General features: G+C 36.6%; 1 protein-coding gene across 1 annotated transcript; it reads right to left on the reverse strand.

The window, feature by feature from the left end:
* Positions 1 to 2763: 2763 nt before the first annotated feature.
* On the reverse strand, positions 2764 to 3138 carry LOC142334838 (uncharacterized). Its single transcript, XM_075383166.1, has one exon. It carries the CDS (start codon positions 3136 to 3138, stop codon positions 2764 to 2766), a length of 375 nt encoding a protein of 124 aa, XP_075239281.1.
* Positions 3139 to 12551: the final 9413 nt, after the last annotated feature.

The raw sequence follows: 12551 nt of genomic DNA on the forward strand, positions 1-12551 counted from the left end.
TCCGACATTGGCGAGTTCCAAAATATTGATAGAAACCGCAAAATTTACAATTGGTGGACTTAAAAGGTTTTTATGACTAATATCTGACGCGTTGCACAACTAAGAAAACGAAGAGTAGCATTTCCCCCTTTTTTCGAATAGACAACACAAATAAAAACACCAAACTCTAATTAGATATTATTATCAAGCGGCATAAGACAGATAGGAACTTAATATATAATAATATTTTCATCTAAGTCTTAAGTTTCTAGTAGAGTAGAATTTCTGTAATTTAACAATTTTTTAAAATCAAGCTACAAAAGATTGATAGCCAAACAATTATTGTTCCGAACCCACTTGTGGGGGGAGGAACTATATACACAAATTGTTTTTTTTGTTCTGACAATTTTCGCCTTTCGATATATTCATCGTGAGGAAATAAGAGTGTGTTACGTTGGCTGCCTTAGGAACTTTGTGAGATTGATTTTATTCTTGAATTAATAAAGGATTACAATGGTTTAGTATAAATTAATCAGTTTCCAGTTTCGAGTTTTGTTAAACTGACTGTTTTTCACGATTTCTGCTGTTGTTCTGACTGAATACTTGCATGACTTTCCTTAACCATGTCGAATCAGTATCGCGCACAGATGGTAAACAGTGCACATACGGCAAATAATCCACTGGGCATCAATGTCGATGACATCGCCGGCCCCATTTGCAGGGTTGCAAAGAATAGTCGGCTTCCGTAAAGACGATGCTTTGTTAGGTAGAAACTTTGTAACCAATAAATAATTCTAAAGAAAACAACTGAGGGGAGAAAAAGATGGTTAAGAGATAACAAAGCAAAGCATTTTAAAATCGGCGTTTCTAACTGACGGAGCGGGTAAAGGCAAAAAATTGTAATACCCAAAAATTGCGACACAATCGAAAAAGGCTAAAGCGGAGGCTGCTGTGGTGCAGCAACTTTCTACGCAGCGCGAAGAAACGAGATTTCTACCTGTTGCGGCCTGTACCTACCTGTTTTTTAACGATACCTACCTGTACCTGACTATAACTATTCAAGAGTGACGGACATTTTAATGTACTGGATTTTTCTCAAACCGTATGTTGATCGACAAGTAAGTGGTGTGAATTCACATTAACGAGAGTGTAGATTTCTGCAGGAGGAATTCATGGAAGCTGAGTGCTAAAATGATGTTAATTTGTCCGTGGAATATGAATGTAGTTTATTCTACAGAAATTTTTCTTAGCTTGAGAACAGGGCGGATCTTTTCACCGTATGCAGTCTTTATTTTGACTGACCGTACTACTTTATCCGAGCCTGGATACACTTCTATTACCTTTGCTAGAGGCCAGAGACCACGAGGTTTGAAATCTTCCAAAATCCAGACTAAGTCGTGAACTTTTAAGTTCTGATTTACTTTATGCCATTTAAAGCGTTTCTGTTGGTTAGGGAGATACTCTCTAATAAATCGGTTCCAAAAATGTTGGACTAGAATTTGTGATGTTTTCTAAGATTTAGTAACGGCTACTTTGCTTTGAGAAAAGACTCCTCAAGGGAGATTGATTGAGGGTCTACCCAAATGGAAATGATTTGGCATTAAAGGGAGTGGATCGTTTAAATCGCTAGAAACATTCGTCAATGGTCGCGAATTCATGTTGCACTCAATTTCACAAGTGAATGTCGACAGCGTTTCGTCTGTTAGCGTTCTTGAGCCAATGACTTTGTAGAGGGAGAGTTTGAAAATTTGAACTAACCTTTCCCAGTTGCCGCCAAAATGCGGAGCCAGAGGGGGTTAAATTTCCAATTGATTTCTACGTCTAAGATGTGGAGATTAGATGCAAATTCTCGCGAGGATCTCAGAGCTTCTATTCCTTTTCTCAATTCGGAGCAAGAGCCGACAAAGGATTTTCCGTTGTCGGAATAAAAGATTTTTGGTTTTCCGCGGCGGCTAATGAATCTGCGGATACAACCCATTGTAAAATCTGTAGAAAGACTTTGAGAAATTTCCAAATGAACGGCTCTTACAACTAAGCACAAAAATAGAAGGATATAACGGGTAGCAAATTTACCACACTGTTTCATAGGAAAAGGACCTATGAAGTCCAGAGCTGTTGTTGCAAACGCAAAGTGATTTTGGAGCGGTAAACGTTCACTGGGCAGATCTGACATCTGAGGTGGATTAATTTCTTGAGCCATTCTTCGGCAGGGAAAGCACCGACGTATTGTTTGTCTAACAACAGTGCGGCATTACAGAATCCAATAGTATTCCATTAGAAACGAGCGTGTGTGTTCAACAGTTCAACACCCGAGTGACTATTCACTACATGATTGTTTTTGATGAGGAGCTTAACGATTGGGTTAATCCCGTCTAAAATTAACGGATGGCGAGCAGTTTCTAGGGCCATTGCCTTAGACAGCCGACCTTTGGTGCTGAGTTCTTTCCTTCCGTTAACAAAAGGACAGAGTGTCTTTAGAGGGCTTGATGGAAGTATCTCATTACCTTTTTGTAAAGACAAAATCTCATCTCCAAAGTTCTGACGTTGAGCAACGCTGATGAGGTACTTGTAAGCCAGTGTGTGATGTGCGAGCGATAAGCAAAAGCTCTGTTTTTTCAAACAATCGAGGAAGAAGAAGCAGTATTCTGCAACTCTAGCCAGACGATTCCAATTGCTGAAGCGTGCAATGTCAATGGGACAATTATTTGCTGAGTGCAGATTGGTTTGCAACGCATGAAAGATGAGGACGTTCGGATTTCGTGCTTTCAAGAAGTCCTGACTTGGCTAGTCACCTTTTGGTAACTGTAGAAAGGAAGGACCGTTGAGCCATCGAGAACTGCAGTTCATATGTTTAACTTCATAGCCTCTTGAACCATCATCGGCTGGATTGTCAGCTGAGGTGATGTAATTCCAGTCATATGCTGTTGATACATCAAGTATCTTCGCCAGTCTGTTAGTAACAAAAATGTGATGATGTATCTCTGGGGTTCTGAGCCAATAAAGAACTGTTGTACTATCGGACCAGAAAACTGTTTCATTAATGTGAATGTCGTGCCCTTCTCTCACGAATTGTGTGAGCTGAGCTGCGTAGACGGCGGCTTGCAACTCGAGATTTGGAATTGTTTTTCTTTTGATTGGAGCCACGCTGGCTTTTCCCATGATGAATTTCACTTGAACAGTTTCATCCCAGTATTCAATCCTAAGATACGAAACTGCTGAGGGTGCATACTCTGACGCGTCTGAGAAGGTATGGAGGGCTGTTTCCTTTATTGCTTTGTTAATGAATAAACAGCGAGGTATTGAAGCTTCTCGGAAGTCTCGTAGTTCATTTTGCAGTTGAGTTAGATCTGCAAAATCATTGAGGTTCAATGGTTTGTCCCACTTTGGTCCATGGTTCCAGGCGGCCTGTAGACTTTTACAAACTCGGTTGGTGAGTGGTGCTATAAAGCCTAGAGTGTCAAAAAATGGATGCAAGAAACTGCATCTTTACTAAATCTTTGCATTCCTATAGCATTCGTTGACTCGTTGACCAGATGGTTACACGTTCTGTAATGACCATTAAGTGAACCTATCTAGTGATTTGAGTGGACAGCTAATGGCTGTTAAGTCTTTGAAAATAAATTTTCGAAAGTTGTTAACAATAAACAATCATATTTTTTTTCGTGAACTGTACGTCAGTTTCAGTAATGAGAGGAATTCCTTCCTTCCTACTGCAATCAACATTAATCTGGTTAGGGGTTTTATCTTCTAACTAATGGTCATATGGCTTCAATGCCTCAAGATATCAAACAATTTTTTAAATTTTTTTGATATTTTCGTATTATCGGCTCCTTTTGAAATCTTATCACTTTATCCCAAAATTGATGACTCCCATTGGCTTAGAAAAGACGTTCAATGGATCAAAGGAAAAATTAGCAGAGAATAGCTTATGATTAAATTGGCTTCGACACTTTCTTCTAGCACTTTTCTACAGAGTTATTAGTTTTTGTCTGCATTTATTGTTGTTTTCATAGTCATAGGACTTATAGTGATGTCTTACTGATCACCAATGCATGACAAGTGTCTTTTTTCCCATCAAGTATTAAATGAGCGTATTTATTGACTTCCGTTGAAAGTCATTGAACTTAATGGCTGTTAAGACTTTAAAAATTTTTTAAAAAAATTTTTGAACATTAATCAATCTTTACTTTTTTTTTCGTGAACTATGTGCCAGTCTAAGTATTGACAGGCCCTCTTTCCTTTCTAATTCAACTCAATTTTAAACAGTTGTTGGTTTTTAGTTCTTAACTATTGGTTTTATGACTTCGATGCTCAATTTTTCATAATTTTTTAAAAAATTTCTGGATGTTTTTTTTGCATCTTTTGTCCATTCCTAGGGCCTAGGGCTCAGTCAAACAAAAGACAGGTCCACTTGGTTTTCCTATGATTTTTTAGTAAGTTTATTACAAACTAATTCTTTGTAAGCTAATGATTTATAAGACTTTTGAAATTATTTGGCTCAAAAAATTTTAATTGATTTTTGAATTTCGCAACAATTTTTCTTGTCTTTGTCGACTGGTCACCTAGTCTCATTAAGAAAATATTTCAGTTGCTGTTTAGGTAGGTAAAAGTGAATTCATGGAGTTAAGATTAAGTCCTGAGTGCATTTTGACGTTGTTACTAGGTGCTTCTAAATTTAGATATTGCGTTTTTGACGAGAGGTTGTTGTTTTTGCTTAATTTGTTGTTTGTTTTTTTTTCTCGTAGTCTTTTTAATGGCAGATCTAGTGAGTGCTGTAATAAGGCATGACATTATGTATTTCATTCAGTAGTTAGGTTTTGTAACAGTTTTTTTAAACTCGAATATCTTTTTCTTTTATCTCTCCATTTGGTTGACAATGAAGTCAAAAATTTAGATGAGCTCGGGTCGAAACATCATGTGCAAACGCACATTAACAAGCCTCCTTGTTGCTGTTTAAATAAATACGTTCCAGAATTGACTTCTTGCTGATTCACGTATAAAAAAGCATTCTCTTCTGTGGAATGTTTATGAAAATGAAGCTGCTTTCAAACGGCTATTTTTCATGCGCTCTTCTTTTTTTTTACAATTCAAAGAGTTTAAATTGTGTTGGGGCGCGTTCTTTTTTTAAGAATCTGTTCACACATTTTCATGATTTTTGAAGTCAAAATGGAAAAGTGATTTTGGTCACGCCGAAACAGGAAGTGGAACGAAAAAGCCAGTGGAATTGCGGCGTGAAATTTTTCGGCTCTAATTTTAGAGTAGAGCAAGAAAACGTTGTTTGAACAAAAAATTGCTTTCTCGCTTGTAGTTTTTTTGTTCACATGCGACAATTTCACTGTGATTTTAAATGTTTTTTCGACTTCTTGGGTAGGATTTTTTAAATGATTTTCCCAATCCATTCATAGTTTATTCTACGCCTAGCTTTTTGTTCGAATCAAATTTCCAATTCCTACTAGTGGTTTATTTGTTCGCATGCGGCATTTTGACATTGATTTTCTGTTTTTCTTTTAAGTTTCTGCTCTGATTTTTAATAGAAATGATTTTCCCAATTCACTCATAGTCCGTGCTATGTCTAGTTTTTTGTGTAGTCAAAGTAAATTCTCTGAATTGTACGTCAGGACTTGTCCTGTTATGTTATTTTCAATTAACAATTAACAATTTTCAAGTTTGACTTCTGACTTACTTCAGTCACTGTGTCAACTGAATGGATTCTAATTTCTTTCTTGCATTGAATTACGCAATATAGTGATTACGATCAAAGTAAAAAGAGCAAAATCAAACGAGAGGATATAAACCGATAAAGCCTGGTCATTAAGTCGTTGAGAATAAGGTTATCAAAGTTCATTAGAGTTTGCTAGCTGACATTGGTATTAAGCTAGGCACTGGTATTAGCTTTCAGTTTGGAAGCTGAATTAATTATAGTCTTAGAATCCAACTGAAACTGCACGCCGAATTAGAACACGTTTTGAGCCTGAAACGAATGGAAAAAGATTTGGTCAATTTATTTCTTCTTTTTTCTTTTTCTGTTTCAATCCCGATGTGCATCTAGCGAGTCAACGGCGGCTGTTTTTTGTCAATCTCTGCCGGATGTGTTGTTTAAGTGTCAAATGTGACTAAAATATTGACCATTTTGAACGAAGTTTGAAGAGATTACGTTTTGATTTTAATTTCTCGAGCGACTTGTTCCAGATTGATTTCTTGATTTTTTGCATGCCCTGTAAAAGAACCAAGTTCCTTTATATTTTTTCTCCCTCATACATATTTTCCTCGCCCCATACATTGCGGTCCTCGCAAACCCTTTCATTTCCTGATTTTCATTCCCAAAAACCTCTTTCCATTAATGCGTTTTAAGTTTGTTGAATAACAGCCGCGAAGCGATAGCGGCTATTATTGGGGTTATTGCGTTTTGTTTTAAAATTGTGGTCTCCATGGACGGTTCCTACGACCCAATTACTTGGAATCAACTTTTATAGACTTCTACTGCTTTGCAGTTAAAACTTGTGTAAGTGACGTCATTTGTTCTGCTCAGAGATCAATTGCGTGACTTAACTCACTCAAAAATATGACTTCTGAAATCAATTAATAAACTTTAACTTCTATGAACAATTACTAGTTAAAGATCAATAGTTTTTATCTAAGTAATGAAAAACATACATGCCCTAATTCTTGAGTATTAGAGTCTTGAATTTCTGATGGCACATATTAATTTTGAAGAAGCTCTATTAGGGTATAGAGTGTATGTGTCTCATAGAACTGACAGTCCAATTCTCACCCAAAAAAGTCTAGTGTTCTATTAAAGGAGTGGTAGTCAATCTGTCTATCTGATTTCTTTAGTTCTTTCAATTCCATGGAGGGCCATGAGTGCGACTCCCAGAAATACAAATATTATTGAAAAATTGCTGTAGTATGCAAGACTTAGGCCGAAAAATATAAACATTTTTGTCGTATCCTAGTTTCAAAATTAAACCTAATTTTTGCTGGACTCACACTGGGGAAATTTTATTTTCATATAGGGGGAATTTAGACATTTGACACTTTAGCACATTCTGAGCTCTGTCTTTGATAACTTCACAATTTTTTAATCAAAAACATCAGTCACAAAATTTCTATTTGATTTTTAACCTGTCTCTAGAAATGAGACTGAGATGACAAGCCTCTTGAGAAAGATGTTTGCGGTGAATGCCTGGTCACGGAAGAACGGCAAGCCTTACATGCAGATTTGAATGTCTCATTTCAAGAACTGGATTTTAATAGGCGTCTAGGTATCGTTGGATCAAAATACTTACCTTTGAATTGCAGTTAGTTTCAAAAAAAGGATTAGGTTGCCCTCTAGTTGAAATTTAAAGCCCCAATTACACACACTTTAAATTAGGATTAGTTGGAAGGCCTGATATGTCCTTTCTACAGTAAGCTTTATAGGAACGCGGACTGATCCCCCACCAGTGTCAGTAGACACACACACACACACACACACACACACACACACACACACACACACACACACACACACACAAACACACACAAACACACAAACACAGATCAAAAGTTAGTCAGCAAAGGTTACGTTTTTTTCTTGCACTCTGAAAAGAAGTTGGCGCTAAGACGAACATCACATTTATCTAATTGTGTACTAATTTCACTGATAAATGTATTGGTTTACCTCTATATAAATTCTGATTATTGAAGCATGACATCTGCATCAAACATCACTGATTAGTGAAAGCGACAAGCGCTAACATAGCAAAAAAACATTAAACAAAAGCATTAGCTAAGCACATTAAGCATCAGCCTCATTAAAATATTAGGTGTCACAAAACAAAATCAAGAAGAGGGCTGTTACAAGGAAATATAGTGCAATAGCAGTGCAGTAAACTTTTTGTGAAATAAGACAGTCCTCTAACACATTCATCATGCCAAACAAGTCCAAAGCTTCATCATCAGCAAACAAGAGACTCAAACTATAGCTTCAGCTAAAGGTGATAGAGTAGAACGCAGTAAAAGAACTCTTTGAAGAAGGCCACTGACGAAGATCTAAGCATACTACGCAACACTTTGGAACTCTTGAGGTCACAGACAGAATTTGCGGTGGAGGAGCGGTCAGACAGCAGTTCCAGTAAAAATTGAAGCTACAGCTAACAAGTGAATAGTTGACAGTACTTGCTTATGAATCTGCTGAAAGAAATATAATCATGCTGAAAGGTAGGCAGAAAGGAGAAGAACGCAGAGAGGACGCATATGACTGCATCTGTTCTTAACACATCAGCAGTGCCTTTCCCTGATCTACAGAGAAAACAGTACACTTTACGCAATAGAGCAAAGAAATATCACGTTGCAAGTCGCAATAATCAGGAGACTAAAACCGCTGTCTCGTCCGACTCAAAGGACCCTGATAATTCTCAACCCATTCTGAACATTGAGGAGAAAGGAGTGAACAGGGAATTTTTCTCAGAGTCACTGATAACAGAAAGGCTGGCAAAATTCAAGTCGATCGGGAGAAGAGAACCATCTTCGAGAACAGAGCCGACATGAGAGTGAGCATAGAAGAGCGGGGCGATCCCAACAACCAGGTTATTTTGACAACAATAGCCTAGCAGGTCCAACCATGAGCCACATGTACACGCCCAAAAGGAATCGAAAACCACTGGACGGTTATTCCGGACCTAATGAACAATATAACAACTGCTATAACAACAACCTATTCAATGACTTCCCAAGTTTCCCGAGTTCTCTACCAGTCTTGATGCAACACCAAGCACTGATGTTCTAGAACGCATTGGGTTTGCCTAAAATATCAATTGACAATTCCAGGGTGATCCTTTGAAATGGCACCAGTGGTTCAGTTTCTTCAGAGCAACCATTCAAAACAACAGTGGCCACTCAGATGCCTAAAATTTAACACACCTCCAATAATCTGCAACTCGTAAAAAGCAAGAGGTTCTATTAATGGATATTCCTACAATGGGGACCAATACAATGAAGCCATTGCTGATCTGACCAGAAAATTTGACAAACGACAGCATATTGTCTCTTCATACCTGGACCAATTGGAGAAGTAGCCTAAAATCATTTTAGAAGAACCAAACACTTTTGTGAGCTCCTCAACTTTCTTGAGGAGACTGATACAAACATTCCGGCTTTACAACTTTGGAAATGATCCCATGTCTTCAGCCGCCTTGAGAATGATCGGAGGCAAAGTGAACGATACCACATGACAACCAATTGGAATCAAAACACAAGAAGCCAAGCTTTGTTGCAACCTACTATTGCCAACTTTGCTAACTCGGTTCACTCAAACGCAGAGGTGTGCGTGGATATCTCCCCACCACAAAACCAGAGAAACAGAGTTAACCATTCTTCCGGAAGGGGGCCAACCGATGTGTCTTGTCAATTCTGCTCACAAAATCACAGCCTTTGACAATGCCCTGAATACTTTGAAAAATCATTTTATGACCGACATGGTTGTATGTTGAGGTTCGATTTCTGCCCCAACTGTCTAAGAACTCACAAAAACGGCCTCTGTCAACAAAAAAAGTGCTTAGCAGACAGATGCAATAAATTCCATCACTCTACACTCCATAGAACAGATGCAAGGCAACAGCAACCAAATGCACAAACAAATGGGAACTCGAGTGAAATCTCGCGAAATAAGGTCTTCAGAAACCAAACAATCCAAAACCCGGGAAAATATGAACGTATTTTTAATAATGAAAACTGAAGGCAACAGACGAGTTCGGACTATAACCAATAGAATGCAAACCAAAACAGACAAGGTGGATCCAACAGCATCACTTAACACAGGAGCAACTGGAGTAAAAAAGTTTTCTGCATCAACTGATGAACACAATGAAGAAAAACAACAACAACAGACATCAGAATAACATTCTGGGCACTGTAGCCCAACAGCAGCCATTTACTCCACAACAAAATTACATGACCTATTTTGCGCATATTCCAAAAGATATGTCCGTTGCTAAAAAAAATTGGTTGTAGGAAAATCTAGCACAAGTATATTGATAGCTGAGTGGTTGATGCTTCTGTCAGTTACGCTGGGATCGGTGGATGCTAACTCCTTCTTGGTCGGAATTTTTTAAACTCAGAAAAAATTATTTGATCTACAGTCCATATGCATTTAATTGCCCCTCTTCCTGTTTGAGAAAAGTTTGTCTAACGTTTGTCTGTCGCAGTTTTTTGTTGTATTGTTGAAAACATTTTTTCATCAGTCAATAAAGCCGTCTATAGTATTTATACAAAATTTCTAGCAGAATGCTTTCTATATCGTTCTTTCTCTCAATTTACTTTTGCGTTCAGGAAATTTTGTTTTTTGCATAATCCAAATCAATCTCTTTCATTGAAAAATGTATGAAGCTAAATTCAAACTGCTTTCCTATTCACCTTAAATTAAACTTATAATTGATTTTTTTAACCACAAATCAAAATAGTGATCAACAACAATTTCTCATGTCATTCGCAGTCACTAGTTGCATTAGAGAGACTTAAACGCGTTAAACATATAATCTTATAATCGTTAGTGACACTAGGCTATTTTAGTTCAAACTTGCTTAAAAATACCCTCTTCTCACGGATACAGTATCTATTTACGTTGAACAGACAAAATAGTTCAAGACAATTTACTCCCTGACAAAACACTCCTGATAAGCAAAATGTTCCGAGACAAAACAGTTCGAGACAGAATAGTCCCATAAAGCAGAAAAAACATTCCCAGACAAAATAACCCGAACTGAAGATAAAGTTAAGCATATTCGCAACAATTAAGAAAGAAACGCCTTAAATTATTCATCTGATTGTTTTTCACTGAACAAATATTAAGCTGAATACAACATATTTTTTGCCAAAAAAAGGTATTTAAAAACGAGATCATTGGAAATAATTTAATTGGCAATCCTATTTCATATCAATTAAAAGCAATACACTCAGAAGCTTAACTCATAGATTATATTTGATAATTGTTTGTAGATTATATTGACATTTTTCCAATATTTATTCGGGACTATTTTGCCTGGGACTGTTTTGTCTGCAAATATTTTGCAGTTTGGGACTGTTTTATCTCGGACTGTTCATCTAGGACTGTTTTTTCCGGACACGCCAATTATGAAAGAACGCTTATTTTGTGATTTTTTTCAACAGTTTCCCTCTCGGTATTTACTTTGGATTAAGAAGCTAATTAGTGGTTTTGAAATTACCCATAGCACTGTTCACAAGAACCATTAAGATTTTAAATTTGGTCTCAGGTAAAAACTAATGAAATTCGAGCAATTAAGTTTTAGGCTACTTGCATTATAATATTGGTTCAACAAAACGCAAATTTTTTTAAATTTGTTTTTTTTGGACGATGGCCACGTAGTATTGATCCTTTTTCAAAAAAATTTGTTGTATTGAATAGAAACTAAAAAAATTTTATAGTTTTTTTTATAGTTAGTTGATAGTTTTTGCAAAATTTAATTGCTGTTGTCGTTGGAGGTAAACCCAATTGATGCTTTCTGAGTTGAAAAAGTAATTCAGCAGACAATTTCATGAATTTGATTGAACGAGATAAATTTCGAAAACGCAAGCAAAGCACAAAGTATCTGAGGTTTCTTCTAAAACGAAATTTTACTTTCATATTAAACTTTATAGTCAACGAATTGCTTGCTACTGTTTTGGCTCATATTGACAAGTCAATTCATTCAACGTATCTAAAGCATTCACCCCCACGAAGTGAGTCTAAATTTTACACTTGTTGGAGAAAAAAATGTTCATTAGTAAAGTGGAATATGATGCCACAAGAATGCAAGAGGTTATTGTTTATTTGGTCTCAGAGAGGGCACTGGACTTGTTAAAATTACGTAAGAGTAAGGATCCTAGCGTTTAAAATTTCGGCAGCAAGTTGCAGCGTTGATCTAACATAATTTCAACATTAACACCCTTTTCACCGCAATTTATGTAAAAAAAGTTGAATAAATTTACGGCTTCTAAAAATAAGAACGTGCACTGTTAGAAAACCGTTGATTTAGCAAAAAAATGGAATAATACTCATTCCGAAGTTACACCTGTTCTCATTGAACAAACGCTGAGCAGCCGCGTGTTGAAAAACTATTGTTTTAATTAAAAATTTACTAATCAATAGACGTGACTAACAATCGATCACAAATGATCAAAATAAATTATCGAGTAAAACGCAATGAAAACTACGTACAATAATTAACATTTTCATAAGATTTGAAATTTCAAAACCTCTCCCTCGTTAATATCCGACTTACAAATAATTTACTATACGTTCTTCTCTGAAACGTACTAATAGTTCTTTTTCTTGAATTAAAAATATGAGATCCCGGACTGTACTCCAAGTCTATACCAGTACTGTTTAAGTCTAAATCCAAGTCATATTTCGTTTTCCCGAACTGGGCAAAAATACAAGTCTTACAAGTCTGACAAGTCTTAGCGAATACTTGGATAACACTTGGAAGTTAAGATATTAAGACGAGAAATTTTCTTCATATCGTATAATCATCTAGTAGTTACATATTACTTGAACTAGGATGCAAGGCTATAGAGAAGGCCAAATTTTTTAGGGG

Source organism: Convolutriloba macropyga, chromosome 2 (assembly GCF_964194025.1).
Source record: "Convolutriloba macropyga chromosome 2, txConMacr16.3, whole genome shotgun sequence".
Taxonomy (NCBI): domain Eukaryota; kingdom Metazoa; phylum Xenacoelomorpha; order Acoela; family Convolutidae; genus Convolutriloba; species Convolutriloba macropyga.